The sequence below is a fragment of the Ovis aries genome, chromosome X (genome assembly GCF_016772045.2).
Source record: "Ovis aries strain OAR_USU_Benz2616 breed Rambouillet chromosome X, ARS-UI_Ramb_v3.0, whole genome shotgun sequence".
In the NCBI taxonomy this organism is placed as follows: domain Eukaryota; kingdom Metazoa; phylum Chordata; class Mammalia; order Artiodactyla; family Bovidae; genus Ovis; species Ovis aries.
In genome coordinates, this window is record NC_056080.1 from 84,858,435 (window position 1) to 84,878,093 (window position 19,659).

Below are 19,659 nucleotides of genomic sequence, written 5' to 3' on the forward strand. Positions count from 1 at the left end.
CTTTCCAGGCTCCAGAACTGTAAGAAAATAAGTGCTCGTTGTTTAAGGCACCCAGTATCTGGTATTTTGTTATGGCAGCCTGAGCTAAGACACCCACTTTCAGTCCAGTACTTTGTTAAAAGGAGGTATGGGCATCCTACCCTATCTGCTCTGAGCTTTGTCAGGAAGAAAATGGTGACATTTTAAACATATCCTAAGTCTCATACTCTTCAAGGAGAATCAGGCCAAAGAGGAATCCATTCAGCACACCACTGCTTGTACCTGACTACCTGAGTGATCTGCAGCCTGACAGGTCCTCTCCTGATGTCTGTTGTTTCTGTTGGTTCCCACTGAGGGCTTTCTATCTTTGCTTTTTTTATACTGTGTGTTCATTTTATTTTTAAAGTTATTTTTGAGAGTTCCTAAAGAAGCCTAGGACAAAAGTGTGTTACTAGATATTAATATTTACCAGATAATGCCAATCATCTTCAAAGCAGTCTATGAGAGTTCCTATTGGCCCATCTGGTCAGTGCTTGGGATTGCCAGACTTTTCAAAGTTTTGCCAACACATGGGTGTGGGGTGGTATCACTGAGGTTCAAATGTACATTTCCCTGATGAGATATGACCAAACTCCTACTTAACTAAGAAGACTTGGTTCTTGACTGCATTCCCAAGAAATTCCTCCTTGATCCCCTATCTTGGCCCCAAAGCCACTCCCCTCCATCTGCCTCTATTGAAGCAGGTTGCACCCTGCCTGGGAATTACCAGTTAACTGGACTGTCTTTCCACTAGGCCAGACATTCCTGGAAGGAGGCCACTGTTTTATTCATTTTTGTTTCCCAACAAAGGTCAGCTGACACAGGTCTGGGTCATAGGAAACAGTATTTGTTGATAAATACTATCTAAAATATTGTCTTGGACTTTCCTGGTGGTCCAATGGCTAAGACTCCGTGCTTCCACTGCAAGGGCCATGGGTTCAATCCCTGGTTGCGGAACTAAGATCCTGCATGCGGAACTAAGATCCTGCATGCTGTGTGGTGCAGCCAAAAAATAAAATATTGTCTTAAAAAACACACACACACACACTTCTGGTTCTCTGTCGCATCTCTAAAATGATTTTTTTAAAAACCCTTAAAAACCAACCCTATCAATTTTATGTTGTGGGGAGGCTAGATAGTACCGAGTTTGGCACATATGCCACTGATACTTAGCTCCCTTTCTCCCATTCAGGGGCCAAGGGAGTTGGAGAGACGAGGATAGAAATAGGGAATAAAGTCAGAGGCAACCCAAAGTCTAAATTTTGCCTACAATGTAACTAAATGAATTGAGCTACTCATTTACCCAATTGTGAATCACTGTGGACCTAGTAACAGTAGAGTGTGTCTGACCTCTCAAGGCTTGCAGACCCACCTGCCACCTGCCACCAGGGACTGGGCTGTGTAGCAGTATCACAGCTTCCTAATACCTAGAACCTTGTCCATGTTACCTTACGCAGCAAGGGGGCATGAAGATTGCCGATTCTCTGACTCTGAGGTGGGAAGAGCAGCCTAGGTCATCCAGAGAGGCCTAATAAAACCACTGGGGTCCTTTACATGTCAACAAGTGAGGCAGAAGAGTCAGAGTTGAGAGATTTGAAGGCACTGGGCATTAGTTGCCGGAGGAAGGTGGCCACTAGAGGCTGGAAGAGGCAAGGCAAGGACTCTCCCCTAGAGCGGCCAGAGGAACACAGCCCTGCTGACACCTTGACTTTAGGCCAGGGAGGCTAACTTCAGCCCTCTGACCTCCAGAACTGTAAGAGAAGAAATGCGTGTGGAAGATAATAAATCACCACTAAGTTTGTGGTGATTTCTCACAGTGGAAATGGGAAGCTAATACATGGGGCCAATGCCCTCCTGTGCCATAAATATTGTATGTGCTAGGTGATGAAAGTGTGTTTCTGAAAAGGGCTATGTGCCTTGTAAGGAATCTTCTAGCATGAGCAGTCCCTATCCTCACTGAGCAGATGGACACTAAGGCCTCCTTGCAGGCCTCCAGATCCATGGCATCTGGGGGCTGGTAGGACCTCACATCTTCTATCCAAGAAGCAGGTCCACAGCCCAGACGGAAACCCAGGTCCCCACATGGCCTGACCTGGGTTCTTACTAATACATGTTTGTGACATAAAGCACCCGAAATGAGATGAACAACCTTCTTTTGTAATTTATGTGGGCTGCACTGTGGAATAGTCCATTTCGAAAGCACATACATAATGACCATTGTAAAGGAATAAGCCATGTTGTCTGCAGCTACTAGGAAAACAAACTGCTACATCTTAATGGTCATATCTAAACATTTTGACCAGGAGCGTGCAGGGAGATTGCGCTGTGCAAAGAGCAGACTTTATAAACTAAGTTATAAATCTACCAATAAGTGTCAGAGTATCAGACTCTTATTTCAAAAATTGGTATTCTGTCCAGCAGTATGCTTTAGAGATTCTGTAAACCTAAAAGAATTCAACTGCAGTCTATTTCAACCATTAGGTTTTCCCTTGAATGTACTAATCCTCATGTTCTTATTTGCTGCATACATTTCTTTCCTTTGAGTGTCCCCAGAATTTACTTTAATAGCCATCAGTAACTATATCCTCTAGTCCTAGGTGTATATACTCTAATAAATCCCTGTATTTTAAGAACATTCCCTTTATAACAGTCCTACCAGATGGCCCTAGTGGTAAAGAATCCACCTGCCAACGTAGGAGATGTAAGAGACATGGGTTTGATCCCTGGGTCAGGAAGATTCCCCTGGAGAAGGAAATGGCTACCCACTTCAGTATTCTTGCCTGGAGAATTCCATGGACAGAGGAGCCTGGTGAGCTACAGTCCATGGGATCGCACAGAATCAGACACAACTGAAGTGATTTAGCACACACACACACACCTTTGCCTAAAGCTCCCAAAAGCCACATGAGCTGTGCACATGAGTGACAGCTGCATTCTGTAGAGAGGACTGCAAGTAAGGAAATATTGGTCAATGGATTTTCCAACTTTTGAGTATCATTCTATCCCAAATGCATGAGGAGGAGCTTTGCTGTCTTATCACAAATAAATCAGAAATACCATGACTATAGTTAGATAAAACCTGTTGTATTATCAAAAATATGTATGATTCCAATTACTTGAAGGTCTGCCCCAGAAGAGTTTATTCTATTTCATTCCAGAAGGCAGAGCTAAAGCTATTCAGTGGGAATCCAAGAGAGGTAGCACTCAGTTTGGTGCCTGCATACATCTGTTTCAGTGTTCTGGAACTTTGGGCACGTGGGTGAAGCCCTGCATCCACGGTGCTCTCCTCGGCTGAACAACAGGGACAAGAGAACACTGATGGCCGTGAAGGCACAGTGAGGGTGAAACACAGCTGTGCCTGAAGAAGAACCTGCAGAGTTCTATGAGTAAACCTACTCATAGTTTTAAGTGAGATACTTACTCTTTTAAGAGTCCTATTCAGATTTTTTTAAATGGTAAGTGAACTATTATAACTATTTAGTATTCTTAGCACATGCATACATAAACAATTTCCAGTTGGCAGCATCTGAAGAATTTTCATATTTCTTACCTAAAGAGACTTTGAGTATGACTTATTTCAGTCTCTCAATCTCCCTTAATATCAACTGCTACATTCTCCATCCAGAGTCTACAGTCTCACGTCTCTGCAACCCAGCACTTTTGTGAAAGCTATCCTTATGTTAATAAAGACAGCTGTGGTTTGACACAGAGAACAGACTTGTGGTGGCCAAGGGGCAGGGGAGTGGGGGAGAGATGGGAGTGGGAGTTTGGGATTTGCAGATGCAAACTGCTATGTATAGAAGGGATAAACAACAAGGTCCTATTGTATAGCACAGTAAACTATATTCAATATCCATACTACACCATAATGCAAAAGAATAGGAAAAATATATATGTATAACTGAATCACTTTGCCATACAGAAGAAATTAATACAACATTGTAAATCAACTATACTTAACAAAATAAATTTAAAAAAACACAGGTCATTGTGTTGTGCTGTGCTTAGTTGCTCAGTTGTGCCCAACTCTTTGTGACCCCATGGAGCCTGTCAGGCTCCTCTGTCCATGGGGATTCACTAGGCAAGAATACTGGAGTGGGTTGCCATGCCCTCCTCCAGGGGATCTTCCCAACACAGGGATCGAACCCAGGTCTCCTGCATTGCAGGCAGATTCTTTACTGTCTGAGCCACCAGGGAAGCCCAAAATAAAGGCACTTGTGGCTTAAAATCTGCATTGTTAATGTACTTAAATTTCCAATATTGTTGGGATTTGGGGACAGCCCTATACAAGGTTGCTAGTAAGATAAAGAGCATGTGAAATAGATTCAGGAAAAGCAAATAAGATGGGCAACATGCACATTTAAGACACATACACTACAAAGTTACAGCCCTGGGAATAGAGTGCAATGTTTAGTTAATATATTTATTACAGCAGGTCTTTAGTCATTATTGCCATGAAACAGTTGTCATGAAATTTCACAAAATCCTTTCAGCTATTAGTATTAGCTTTTTTTTTCTTTTTATGGAGTGACACTTTGTTAATTTATGAAATATTTACAGCGTTTACAAAAAGCAAGAAACTGTTCTAATAAAACTTCTTATACATACAAAATTTATACATTTAAACTACTGCATTTGAGATGTCTTATTTGGTAAACCATTAAGCTATGACATAAAATAATTTACAAAGATATATTTAATCTCTCTTAATTCATTGAAAACAAAACCATATTAGCTATAAATAGACCTTTACAAATCATTGTAAAACACATTAATTGCTTTTTAATTCTAGCCTTAACTTTTACAAATATACTGACTAAATGAATTAGTTCAAATATCAAATAGAACTGCATTTGAAATTGCATTTAATGCTACAAAAAAAGAAAAAAAACCTGAAAAAGCAAACCGCTGGGTACTTCAAGTAAAAATCTGTAGAACCAGTTTTTATGCACTCCTGGGTGGGAAAGGGTGTCAAACACCATTGAAATTCATAAACACCATACTTTCAAGAATACGCTCAACAAATGTACATCTGCGGCTTTTATTTCAGAGGCTGCTGCTCTAGGGACAGCTCACACATCCAAGATGGTCAACCCGACACTTTGGCAGATAAGCTAGTTTGACTAGAGCAACATTTGCGAAAACATTCACGTAAGCAGCATAATGCATCCAACATCTTCAAACAGTGCTAGAGAAGGGCTTTCCACCACCTGAAAACAGGTCAGAATTCTAGGCAAGCTCACGAAAGAACTTAGGAAACAGAAGTGGCAATGTTAAAAATAATCAAATCATATTTAACTGGGCCCTATCTTTTTTTTTTAATATAAAAATATGCTTCTCTTGGAAATTAGGGGAAAATACTTCATATTCCAAAATTTCAAAATAATGGAAAACTCATCTACACAGCTATTTCTCAAGTCATCACACATATGATGGTGTGAAATTTGGCAATTATTTAAACACCTTGTTTTTGGATCATGCCTCGGAAGCTGAGCTCAATTTGGTTTTGGCAGGAACACACATCTTTCACATTTAGGTTCATTTTAGATCACCCAAAGCAACTATTATAAGCAGTCTGAGGAAAATCCATCTCATAAACATACATTTTCCCCCTTTAGTTAAAAATGTCGTTGTTCCAATGAGGCCCACAAAGTACATATTGTACACATAATATTTCTGAAGAGGTTGAAGAGGTAAATATGATTTAAATATTATCTTTCGAAAACCACTTTTGGAAGGTATCAGGATTTTCCAAAACCCCATCTGGGCTCCTTTCTTCCGATTGCCGTGTAGACACTGTAGTTTTCTTGCAATATGTATTCTAGAAGGCACATATTCAAGAGTTTAAGATTATGTTAGTTCAAGTTCTAAATGGAGGCAAATAGTTTAACCTACTTTGTACAGAGGCCCCAAATGAAAAGTCTGCTTTTTTCTTTATTAGAAGTGAGTCTGAACATGGGGCATCATTTGTGAAGGGCTAGAAGGTGAGGCCGAGGGATCAGAAAGCTTGGCAGAGTTGGCAAGCTGCAATTCGTCAAGGCGCTTGATGTACTCATCGCGTAGGGCCAAGAGTTCCATGTAACGCTGCTCCACTGGGTTTGGCTGCTGGACAGAAGGAAAGATGTGAGTGCTTTCTGCCCCCCATCTGCTGTGCCCCCCATCTGCTGCAGCTGCTGCTTTCTGAACAAATCCTGTCATTGGGGGTTAATAGACATCATTTCCTTCAATACTGCACAATTTGCAAATAGGGAAACGCACAAAGATTCGTGATAATAAAAAGATATCCAGCTATCTGCCACCAAGAAATAACTCACACACACAGTTCCACACACATGTGTCACCATCTTTTTAAAATGCATCTATCCAGGCATAGGTCCGGGCTGCTGTGTCACTTGTCCCCGCTGCACTCTGAGAGGCAACAACCCTTCTCAGGCTGGGGTGCAGGCTTCCTTCCTGTGCAGACTTGCAACCCTTTTTCTCTAAGTGAGTATCCAGAAACAAAATACAACATTCTTTTCTACTTGGTAAAACTGGACCTCAACAGTTTTCTCTAGTTCTCAATCTACATTTTGATCTGCCACTATGTTTCTGAACTGGATCTCAGTTGAGTTCCATGGAATACATAAACCACGGCTGTTCTATCCATCCCCCACAGGGGGATAGCATCACCAGTATTACATGTGATGCTGGGCCATCACGTCTCCTCAGGCAAGTATATGAATGTTACCTGAATGAATTGTTCTGGTGGGTGGGGAAGGAACTGCTGAAGAGGACAGTATGAGCGGTTCCACTTGACCACATGCAGTCCGACTGTTCTCTGAGGGGAGGAGATAATCTTACCGTCTCGCTAGTGGTGCCTGGCGGTTCCTGGTCACCAGTGCTTGGCAATGTAAAAGAAATAGTTTTTGCCAATTTGATGAGTATAACTTGGTATCTCATGGTAGGTTTAGTTTGTATCACTGTGCCCTAACACAACTTTTAACATTCTACTGTCCATATTAATGTATAGCAGAGAACACTGGCCCCAAGGGGCCGCCTAGTGTGAATCTCCAGTCTGCCAAAAGTCTACTGAAGTGCCTTTCTTTATGGCTAGTGGCTTCTAGAACTATCCTGCTTTCCACTGCATTATAGCTCAGTTGGTAAAGAATCCGCCTGCAATATAGGAGACCCCAGTTTGACTCCTGGGTCGGGAAGATCCCCTGGAGAAGGGATAGGCTACCCACTCCAATATTCTTGGGCTTCCCTGGTGGCTCAGCTGGTAAAGAATCAGCCTGCAATGTGGGAGGCCTGGGTTCGATCCCTAGGTTGGGAAGATACCCTGGAGAAGAGAAAGGCTACCCACTCCAGTATTCTGGCCTGGAGAATTCCATGGACTGTATAGTCCGCGGGGTTGCAAAGAGTTGGACACGACTGAGCAACTTTCACTTTCACTTCAAGCTGCGTGCTGAAGCTGCAAGTACCAATGAGGAAGCCATGAAGACACTATGCTGATGAAGAAGGCTACACCCTAGATCTGACTTGTAGTGCTCTTTGGGACTTGCATCAGAGAAGACAGCAGGAGCTAAGACTGTATTCATTTCCTGTGGCTGCCAGACTCTAGGGGAGGAGACTTCATTGCCTCTACCAGCTGCTGGCAGCTCCAGGCTTCCTTGGCTTATGGCCGCAGCAATGCAATCATTCTGTTTTTACACAGCCTCATCTCGTGTATCTGTCTGGCTTTCAAACCTTCCTCTCTTTTCTCTTATGAGGACACCTATCCTCGGATTTAGGGCCTGAATAAATATAGGAGGATCTCATCTTGATATTCTGAACTCAAGTGCACCTTTTTCCAAGGTCACATTCACAGGTTCCAAGTGGATGTGTGTTTCGGGGGCCCCCATTCAACCTACTACAGCCTGCCAAGACCTGACTGATGCTCTCAGCATTCTGCTTACAAAGGGGCAGGGTTTGGAGAAGTCTCCTCTTCCCTCCGAGCCCCTTCCTTCCTGTGAGCCCCTGTTCTTTTCACTGTATGGCTCTGTTTGAACAGGAATGCGTGTAGAGTGACTGATGCCCAGTAAGTGCTGTGTACCGCCCCTTGATATCCTTTGCCTGTTTTTCTCTGTATATGCTCCACTGAGAGCTGGACACTGCTCCAGGGGCTCAGGATTCAGCAGTGAATGTGCGTGCTCAGTCGTGTCTGACTCTTTGTGACCCCAGGGACTGTACAGCCCACCAGGCTCCTCTGTCCATGGGATTCTCCAGGCAAGAATACTGGAGTAGGTTGCCATGCCCTCCTCCAGAGCATCTTCCTGACCCAGGGATCAAACCCAGGTTTCTTATGTCTCCTGCATTCCCAGGTGGGTTCTTTACCACTAGCGCCACCTAAAGGAGGCCCAAACGTCCACTTCTGTGGTGTTTCTCTTCCAGCAGGGGGAGACAAACAGCAGAAACAATGATGACCCTGGGAGGTCCACAGGATGTGGAAAAGTAAAGCATGGCGGGAGGGACAGGGACACATGGGGGTGGATGACACTCTTATTGGGGTGGTCGGGGTGAGGCACCTTGACAAGGCGACTCTTGGGGGGGCTGCGGGGAGGGAAGGGAGGTGGCCAGGCAGATGGCTGAGGGTCTCAAGGCCGAGCAAGGAGCCCAGCGTGGCCAGAGCAGGGTGTGTGAGAAAGAGGCATCAGTGAGGAGGCTGGAAGCCCTGCAAGTTCTCCTGACAGCCTGGCACAAGTGGCGAGAGAGCAGGGAGGGCGAGGATGACTGTGTGGTAAATGGAAGCTCACCTACAGGGACAGGAGTGTTTGCTGGGGATGGGTGTGTGCACGACCTCTAATGTGGTCAGAGTCTCACGTGTACAGACACATATGAACACCTACCGCACTGCACACTTTGAACATGTGCAGATTATTATGAATCAATTATACCTCAATAAGGCTGGTTTTTAAAGTGGGAGAAAAGGATGACATTCAGGTTTCTGGCCAGGGCGTGTAGGATGGAGCTGCCAAGCACTGAGATGCAGAAGCTGGTAGGAGCAGCAGGTTTGTAGAAGAGGACTCCATGTGCACTCCGTTTGCTGTGCCAGGACCATAGACCACTAAACATTTACCATCAATGGTCCATTCTTCCCCCTCCCCAGCCTCCACATCTCCGGTCTCTGTTTCTGGGTTCTGTTCTGCTTCAAATAACTCCTGACATGTGGCGGGGCAAGGGTTTCCTCAACACTCTTCTCCAAAATGCTCTTGGCTATTAAAACTTCTCTTTTCCATATGACTACTAGAATCTATTTGTTATTGTACCAGCAAGACAAGAAAAAGAAATGAGAGGTAAAACAATCATTTTTGTCAATGATGGACAAGGCTATGGAGTTAGAAAACTATTAGAAATAAAAAGATCATTCAGTCTGGTAGTGGGTACAAAAGATGTCTAGCAGTCATTAGCCTAGAGACAAAGAGAACCAATTTAGGGATATAATAGAAGGAAAGAGTCCATTTGTGACAGCATATCACAGGACAGAACAGCGAGAAATGAAATTCATAGTGAAGTGACTGTAAATCCCACACCTCGATGTGTCCCTCGGGGAATGAAGTATGAAGTAAGGAGCATGCCAGGCACAGGCAGTCAGTGGCTACACAGGTATTTTAGGCTTAAAAAGATTTTCATATTCATATTCCTTTCTAACTTTTCTATCAGAAATAACTTAAACCCCACCCAGGTAAGCCTGTGAAGATCTGTCCTTGTTGTCATCCTAAGTAAAACAGGATCTGCCTGGGGCAACCCTGGTTCAGAGCCACGTGGAGTGCAGACGTCCCCAAAGGACAATATGCAACATACCAGCAGCTGAAGGTCTCACTTAGGTTTACGGGACTAAATTCTCCATTGGCTTTTGGCCTGAGAAACTTCCTCATATTAAATAAAAGTACCAAATTTGCTTCTTCACAGTTTGTCAAATATAAGAATTGGTCTTGTCATCAACTCTCAGTTTTGAGGTTGTAGCAAAGGCCAGTGGATTCCGCTTTTAAAAAAGCACATTAGCCCTGCCTTCTTCTTGGGGAATAGCTCACTATGGGGAGAGGCTGGATATGTTTCTACATTTTTCCACACCAATAGTTTACCATAGTGCTGTGAATGCCCCTGGCATTCAACAACTGCCTGTATACCAACTGGGCCACACAACTGAAGAACAATTTCAGTAGTTAAGTATATTCTTTTAGGTTTACATTATAGAATTTGAAAAGTCCTCTGTGACTGGATTGTAATCTATTTCTGTATGAAATACTGTTCTGCATAAGATCTTTTGGGAAATGTGATGCACTTAGTTCACATTTCTCCTCGAGCTTGATCATCAACTTCTGTTCCTGGGCGCCCCTGCAGTCTGGGAGCTCCTTGTGGACAGAGACCAGCTCTTCTTAATCTCTGGGTCCCCCCAGTGCCTGATGCATGGTATTTGGCAGATGAAAATCCAAGGTGCTGAATGACATAAAGATGTGTATAGGACCCTTGACATTCAGAAAATCTATATAGGAAGGGTGAGTTATTTTCTTGGAGTAAATCTCACAGATCATAATACAGACCAATCACTGTCTCAAAATAAAAACCTCAATCAAAGAAATGTTCACTCCTACCTGGCTCAGTTCCATTTGGCTCAGTTCTGGGAGAGTAAGGGGGAGAGACACATCACAGTAAGTTCTTCCAGTGATGTCGCTGAAAACCTGACTTGTCACACAATTGTCATTACCTTTGTATGTCATAAGTGAATTGCTCTAAATGCATGGAATTTCAAGAGCTTCTCTAAGTACAGATGGATGAGGAGAAGAGACTACAGAATCTGTACAGAAACTATCAACATTTTCTAATCACCAACAGTTATTTTTTTAAAGCCATGATAAATACAGAAAAGGTAAAATTTATAGGACAAACAGGGCTCATTATATAGTATTTTTTAACCAGCAAAGAAATATGTCCTGTGTAACAGTGCTTAGAATCTTGGGAAAATTCCTATTTCCTCTTTATTTGATGTTCCAAATGCTCGAACTACAGCTAAATACACTCCCTCTGTGTACTTCTCAAATCCTAAACTAAACAAGTGAATGTTCTCAAGCCCTGGAATCTGTCACTTTCCAAAAAATCATACATTTCAACCATCATGAAACTGCAAAAGGCTTTCAGGCAAGCAAGCAGAGACCTTGAAACAAGAGGGCCAGCTTAAACGTGCATCTCCCTGGTGGGAACAGGGTACACACACTGGCGTGTAGCCAGCTGCCTGAGTGGAATAAACAATCCAGAGTCAGACTGAGCACCAGGCCCTTTTATTGCCTGACTATGTGTAGTGGGATTAAAGCTGACACTTATGTAAGACTGGCCTGGGAGAACAGGTATTCAACCATCCTAACCGCAGGAAAGTGTGCAAACCTTTAAAAAGAGTGATCACAAATACTTAATATTTACAGTGCTTAGAACAAATCGCTCAATGGATGTACTGCTGAGCCCTCAGAAATAGGCTAGACTTTCCTTCTGATCTTGGATGCAGTAGGAGTGGGAGAAAGCCTGACTGTGCCTTTAATAAAATGTGGAGTCTTTTGCTTCAAAAATCACCATTTCCATGTTTGACTGATAAATGGCCAATTGACTGTACTATCCTTTGACAGATCAATTATCTTTATTTTAGAAGTAAAGACTTTCGGTAAAAAGCATTCTGATATTAGTTGACAAGTAACATACATGTGACTAGATAATAGAAAATGTTTCTTTTCCTTGAAGGATCATCTCAGTCTAGTTTCTGGAAAGAACCTTCTTATGAGGTGTAACAACTTTTAGTCATTAAAAGAAATCCTTGACTATGAAAACTCAGAAATTTTCCAGAGATTTAAATTAGTTTACATCTTATGGTACAGATGAACTTATATGCAAAGCAGAAACAGAGACACAGATGTAGAGAACAAACTTATGGATACCAAGGTGGGGGACAGGGGTGGAATGGATTGTGAGATTGGGACAGACATGTATATACTACTATGTACAAAACAGATAACTAATGAGAACTGACTGTATAGCACAGGGAACTCTACTCAATACTCTGTGGTGACCTGAATGGGAAGGAAATCCAAAAAATAGGGGATATATGTATACATACGGGCTTCCTGGTACCTCAGGTGGTAAAGAATCCGCCTGCAATGTAGGAGACGCCAGTTCGATTCCTGAGTCAGGAAGATCCCCTGGAGAAGGGACAGGCTACCCACTCCAGTATTCTTGGTCTTCCCTGGTGGCTCAGACAGTAAAGGAGCTGAATGCAATGTGGGAGACCTGGGTTTGATCCCTGAGTCGGGAAGATCCCCTGGAGGAGGCCATGGCAACCCACTCTAGTATTCTTGCCTAGAGAATCCCCATGGACAGAGGAGCCTGGTGGACTGCAGTCCATGGGGTTGCAAAGAGTCACACATGACTGAGCTTCTAAGCATAGCACATGTATACACATAGCTGAATCACTTTGCTGTACAGAGAAACTAACGCAACATTGTAAAGCAACTATACTCTAATAAAACATTAGCTTAGATTTTAGTTTTTAAAAACTGCATTACTCATATTGGCAGGAAAATATTAGTTCAACAGCAATCAAAATAAATGGTTTAGGCATTAAAAACAGTTTTTAACTGAAATTGGGATTAAAAGCAAGTGTAATTTTTTTACTCTATTTTTCCTTTCATAATATTTTTAAATAACTGCTACATAACATTATCAAAGTCCCAAGCTAGTACTTATTCGACATCACTATATTCACAATGCTACTTCACTTACTTGTTGCTTGATTCTGGGGTTCCATCTAATATAGTAATTCACCCAAAGTTCCAAGTGACGCATACTGGCAACTGGATATAACACTCGATTGATTTCCTTAGTGTAGAAGGGATTTTTGAATTTGTCTTTATTACTGTTGATCAGTGACCATAAAGAAACGGTTCTTTCTGTAACTTTCTAGATGAAAGAGAAAGTGGAAAGCCTAAGTAAAAACACACCCCAGTACACAAACCATTTTTCAGGCTGCGGCGATACGGCTGAGCGTCAACTTGAATCACACATGTACATTATCCCCATAATAGCTCAAAAAGCCTCCTGTGCCTGGAGTGCTGTGCACCACTTCCCGATATTTGCATACATAATGGCTCAAGAGCCTCTGTTTCTGCCGGAAGAGAGAGGGGCAGGATGCTGTAACATTAAATGCAATTCACTGACCTAAGAAAACTATTCCTGGCTGGGAAAACATTCACGAACAGATGGGCACCATGCTCTTTTGAATTCAGCAGCAAGGAAAAATTATCACAAGATCTCACTGACTTTTTCCATTTTTGTGTTTGTTCAAACTACAAAATCTTAACCTGGGTCTACTTGACAGTTTGCATCTAGATAGTTAGGTTAATAAAACATCCAGAGGTTTAATGCATCATGCCAATATCCAGATATTTGAAACACCTGGATACCCGACTTCAGTGAAGCTTCACTTTTTCCATCTGGTACCCATCATTTCATACAGATGTTCATATCTTCACTGATTTTCAATTATAGTTTTTTTTTTTTTTTTTACGTTCTGACCATAAATAGAGGAAAATTAAAACTTGGGAAATAAAAAGGCAAGTATTAAAACTATTGAAGGCAGAACTGGAAACTCTTCCTGGTGATGAGAGGTTCAATAGGGAAGGGACATATGTACACCTATGGCTAATTTATGGTGATATTTGACAGAGAACAACAAAATTCTGTAAAGCAATTATCCTTCAATTAAAAAATATGTAATTTTTTTTTTAAAAATCAAGAAGAAAGGACCAATAAGATAAAAGTGGAAGCTGAAAAGAACAGCTTGAAATAAGTGACTGAAGAAATCCCTTGAACATACAGATTTTGTGAATGTGAATAGCAATAACAGCAGCATAATTTTTCCTTCTTGGGATCCACCTAAAACTTCTTTTGACCCTTTTGGATGCCACAATCTACACTACTGCTGCTGCTGCTAAGTCACTTCAGTCGTGTCCGACTCTGTGCGACCTCATAGACGACAGCCCACCAGGCTCCCCCGTCCCTGGGATTCTCCAGGCAAGAACACTGGAGTGGGTTGCCATTTCCTTCTCCAATGCATGAAAGTGAAGTCACTCAGTCGTGTCCAACTCTTAGCAACCCCATGGACTGAAGCCTACCAGGCTCCTGTGTCCATGGGATTTTCCAGGCAAGAGTAAAGGACTGGGCTGCCATTGCTTTCTCCACCACAATCTACACTGCCTTGTCTTTATTTGCATGCTTGTTTTTATTTTTATACATGCACACAGTTGACTTAAAGTCAAACAGCTAGACAAGGTTTGTTATGGAAAAAGCAGTCTCTCACCTTTCTCCCCCAAACAACTGTGTTTGACTTTTTAAATGTATCTGGTTATTTGGTACTTACCTCCACATCTTGGAGAAAACTATCCTCTTGCTACTTGTTGACTACACATTTACAGGCATTGACTCTTGGCACTGTCACAGGGAGAACGGCTCCCACCCCACGCTGCTGTGCTCACACCCTCTGCCCTGCCTGGGAACCCCCAATATATACTGTAGCTTTGATGAGATCCATGTTTAGGGTTTAGATTGCTATGACTCAGCAAATCCTGAGGTCCCTCTTCTTGGGCTAGTCACTTTCTCCAGAGAAGATTCTTTCTGTTTTTTAAAAGTTCAGTGTAGTTCATATACCATAAAATTCATCATTTTAGTCTACAGTGGTAGGCTTTTAGTACTTTCTTCGTGGTGTGCAACCACCACCTCTGTCAAGTGCTAAGACATTTTCATCATGCCCAAAGGAAGGCCAGTACACACTAAGAAGGAACTCCCCATGCTCCCCTCCCTCAGGCCCCTGTCAACCACTAGTCTGCTTTCTGTTTCTATGGACTTGATTTTCTAGACATTTCAGATAAATGTAATCATATCGTATGTGCCTTTTTATGTCTGACTCCTTTCAGTAAGCATATTTTCAAGGGTCATCCTTTTGTGATGTGGGTGAGAACTCCATTCCTTCTGATGGCTGGATAATATTCCATTGAATGCAGAGACCACATTTAGTTTGTCTGTTCATCAGCTGACGGCTGATGAGGTTGTTGAGGCCTTTTAGCTATTATGAGTAGGGCTGCCCTGCACTAAGTTTTTGCCTTACCCCTGTTTTCCTCCCTCTTGGGTACATACCCGGGAGTAGAAATGCTGGCTCTCATGATATTTTACACCCCCACCAGCAACATCCAAGGGTTCCTTCTCTCTCCTTCCTTGCCAACAGAGAAGGCTCCTACCTGAAAGATAAGGACCTGCTGCCAGGATGTAAGGAGTCAGCAGGGGACATGGGTGGAGGCCCTCGCAAGCCAGCTGTTCCATTCACTCAACCCCTGATGACACCTGGAGACCTACCACTCTTTTTCGAGAAGAAACCTCTGTCCTCAACTCCAGAGATGGGTGGGGGTGATCCAGGAAAGCTGCCTGCTTATTCTAAACACACCTTCAGGGTATCTCATCCCTCCCCCTTTGCCCCAGAAGCCCTGAGTCATCTGGGGTTCCTGCGATGCAAAGTGGACTGGTTCTTGCCTTCCCTACTGCTGGTATGAGATTCTCAAGTGAAGTTATTTCCCACTTATCTACTATCTTTCCAGCTTCCAAGTTTGTTGCTGTGTCTCCTTTCTTATTTCCCCCTGTTCTTGTGGGTTAATACCTTTTAAAAATTTTCCCTTACTGACATTTTTATGGCGTTTTGGGAGGGTGACCTTGCACGCCTTTAATAGCCATGCTTACTCCAATAGCCAAGATATGTAAGCCACCTAAGTGTCTATCAACAGGTGAATGGGCAAATAAGATGTGCCATGTATATACAATGGACTACTACTCAGCCATAAAGAATCAAGTGCTGTCAATTGCAGCAACATGGCTGAACCTGGAGGGGATGATTATGTTTAGTGAAGTGAGAAAGAGAAATACTGTATGTTTTCACTTATATGAAGAATCTATAATACAAGTGAAGAAATGTAGTAACACAGAAACAGACTCACCAATATAGAGAACATACTAGTGATTACTAGTGGGGAGAGGGAAGGTGGGAGGGGCAGTACAAAGGTAGGGGAGTAACAGGTACAAACTAAATAAGCTACAAGGATATATAGCATTGGGAAATATAGCCATTATTTCATAATAACTTTAATGAGCTGAAGCTGAAATACCAATACTTTGGCCACCTGATGCAAAGAACTGACTCATTTGAAAAGACCCTGATGCTGGGAAAGACTGAAGGCGGGAGGAGAAGGGGACAACTGAGGATGAGATGGTTGGATGGCATCACCAACTCAATGGACATGAGTTTGAGTAAGCTCTGGGAGTTGGTGATGGACAGGGAAGCCTGGTGGACCCCATGCTGCAGTCCATGGGGTCGCAAAGAGTCAGATACGACTGAGCAGCTGAACTGAACTGAACCTTAAATGGAGTATAACCTATAAAACTATTGAATCACTGTGTTACATACTGAAACTTACATAGTATTGTAAATCATCTATACCTCAACAAAAAAATTCTTACTCTCTGAGGGAAAAGTCAACATCTTACTCATGAAGGCCATACCACAAACTCAATAACCTCTGGTTGAAGTGAAAAAGCGTGAGGTACAAAATGAGACACTCTGCATTCACCACAAGCCAAGCTATCAAATTCTTTGTATTTCATGGCAGACTAGACACATTTTGGTGACCCTTTAACTAAAAAGATGAGCATTTTTCACTCACCTGTTTCTCGCGAGCAGATTCACAGTTGTATAAGAACGTACCAAAGCGGCAGCTATACAAATGATCCAAAATTGTAATCAAAAACCGTTCATTGAATTCGAAAGCTGTAGGGAACTAGACAGAAACAAATGGGTAAGGAACACATGAAAACCTGAGGCTGATCTCATAGAGCTCAGAAGAGGTGCATAATTGTTCTGGGGGGACAGCTGAGGCTGAGGTCTGCAGCGCCCTACGGCTCATCTGTTGGTGCTCTGCCCAGGGCTGGAGAGCATAAATGAGCATCAAGTAAAGGAATAATGAGTCAAAAAGGGAAAACAAGCCCATTTTCTGGGTTCTCCTGAGCGTACAGGATATTTGAGGTGATTTACTTATTTATAGCAGTCTAAGGGAGCAGACATGCCCATACACAAACACCAGCATAGGATAAATTGGAAAAGATGGCTGGTGGTTTCAATTGTACTGCTTTTCCATTAGCAGAGAGAGTGTAGTTAAATATTAAATTTTAAAAACTTTATTATGAAAAATTCCAGTCAATATAAATAGTAGTGAGGATTTAAAAAGTGAACCCCATGTACCCATCACCTGGTGTCCAGAATTATTTGCACATGGCCAAACTTGTTGTATCTCTAACTCTACCCTGTGTTACTCTGACACAAATCCCAGATATTGTATAAGATATTTAAAGATGAAGTCAAATGTATTTTCATCCAATGTATCTCTTACCTGCTTTGACATCTGCCATACACAATCAATAAATTGGAGAAAAATAGGAGATCGGTCAGCATCGGCGTGGTTTTTATCACCATGACCTATTCTCTGAAAGGAATTGATGATTTGTTTTAAAACTGAGAAAGGTATAACCCACAAAATGTGACAGTTACAACTCAGTAATCTGCCTTCCAAACACCAAGCTTCTCAGAGAGTGAATAGTATTTTTCCCCATGGCAATAAAGAAAATAATGTAAGGTTTCAAAACAATGGAAATTAGGGAGATAAATTTCTATAAAATATCAATACAAACTGAGAAAGCATCATGATCCTACGTGAGCATTACAACTATTTTATCCGATCAGAATTTTGTGCAGCTGCAAGTAGACTGGAGCAGATCACCTTGCAAACTGTTACCAGTTGCTAAGGGACCAATCTGAAAGTTTCAAATCTTGAAACCATATCCAAAAGGGTATGATTATTATAATTAAAAAATTCTTCTTAAAAAAGTTCTTTCTCGAAAACAAGTCAAAAACTTCACCATTAACAATGATTCTTTCTACTTAACAATGCTGTTCACAGTACTTACTTGTTCAAAATACTTATTCAAAAGGTGTCTGGAAACCAGACCTGCAAACAGACATTTTAATAGGTTCTCCTGGTCTTCAAAATATCTATCAGAAAATAGCAAAAGCCTCAACAAAAAGTCTAGCATATCTACAAATATTTGGCTCTAGTAGTTATAACATTAGTTGAGAAAGGAGTATCTTCCTTCTTTTGTACAATTTCAACTGAAACACTTTCCATATCACTTTCAAGTGAAACTGTAAATGGCACAGATGGATGAACATGTCTCCTGAAAAGACTGGCTAAACCCAAAGCGCCACATATTTTCAAACCTGCAGAGTGTTTTTTTTATAATACTACTCAGATTTTCTTTTTAAAAGGAAATCACTGGTTTCACAAACTAGTTTTTTTTTTTAAATCCCAGGTGGTAATGACCAGATAATTTAAAAATTAGTTTTGTTTACTTACAGATGCGAATTTATGTCCAAAACTGATCCATTCTTTTTGGACCAATATTTCAAAGCCCTCGATGCTCCGGTAGAAGCTGTCCAACATCAGCATGGCCAGGGACGTCAGCTGGGCTGTCCTGTCCCAACCATCACTGCAGTGCACCACCACCGAGCTCTTCCCCGAGGAAACCTTGTCTGCGACCTGGATGGCTCCCGTCAAAACAAGCTGGCAAAGAAAAACATGCAAGTAAATGGCCAGCTGGAAGGGACTGCTTAAATTTGAACTTAAAGCCTTTAACCCTAGTAAAAAGTCCTGCTTTAAAATAACTCTTAACGTCTAGAACGGAAAAGGTTCTGAAAATGGAAGGCCAGGAACTACAAGGTTTGTTGCTTTTCCTCTGCAGAAACTAATTTCAAAGACAAAGTGAAAGTGAAAAGTGTTAGTCACTCAGTCGTGTCCAACTCTTTGTGACTCCATGGCCTAGAGCCCGCCAGACTGCCCTGTCCGTGAATTCTCCAGGCAAGACTATTGGAATGGGTTGCCATTCCCTTCTCCATGGGATCTTCCTGACCCTGGGATCAAACCCACGTCTCCCACACTACAGGCATATTCTTCACCACCAAGGAAACTGAGGTAAGTAGGTATTAAAAAATAAGACAAACAGACACAAAGCCAAACTACATGTCAAACCTTCTTTCACACATATGATTATACAAGTTCACTAGGGCTATTGTAATAGTGTTACACAGACTGGGGGCTTAAATGACAGAAATGTATCATCTCTTAGGTCTGGAAGCTAGAAGTCCAAGATCAAGGTGTGGGCAGGGCCATGTTCCCTCTGAAGGCTCTAGGGAAGGACCTGTTCCAGGCTTGTCTCGAAGTTTCTGGTAGTTCCTGCCTTCTGGCAGCATAATTCCGATCTTCAGATGGTATCTTTCTGAGCATGTCTCTGTGTCGAAACTCCCCTTTTCATAAGGACACCAGCCTTATCGAATTAAGGGTCCACACTACCCCAGTATGAACCTGTCATAACCAATCACATCTACAATGACCCTCTTTCCAAATGAGGTCACACCCTAAGGTACTGGGGGTCAGGGTATCAACATATAAACTTTGGGAGAACACAAACGCATATATAAGCTCCCCAACCAGGGAT

At 42.2% G+C, this 19,659-nt stretch overlaps 1 protein-coding gene across 8 annotated transcripts in view; it reads right to left on the bottom strand.

Moving 5' to 3' along the window:
* Positions 1 to 4,427: 4,427 nt before the first annotated feature.
* The window catches only part of MTM1 (myotubularin 1), a 90,281-nt gene continuing 75,049 nt past the window's right edge, over positions 4,428 to 19,659 (bottom strand). For 4 of the 8 annotated variants that reach the window (XM_042241598.2, XM_015104995.4, XM_042241597.2 and 1 more), the window contains 5 exons: positions 18,522 to 18,728; positions 17,502 to 17,594; positions 16,779 to 16,892; positions 12,799 to 12,975; positions 4,428 to 6,123 (listed from right to left, as the gene is read on the bottom strand). In XM_042241598.2, the coding sequence (XP_042097532.1) occupies positions 5,956 to 6,123; positions 12,799 to 12,975; positions 16,779 to 16,892; positions 17,502 to 17,594; positions 18,522 to 18,728 (759 nt within the window). In that variant the 3' untranslated portion in view covers positions 4,428 to 5,955. The remainder of the gene's footprint in view (positions 6,124 to 12,798; positions 12,976 to 16,778; positions 16,893 to 17,501; positions 17,595 to 18,521; positions 18,729 to 19,659) is intronic. The other 4 variants (XM_060407485.1, XM_015104996.4, XM_060407484.1 and 1 more) reach the window with 2 other exon arrangements.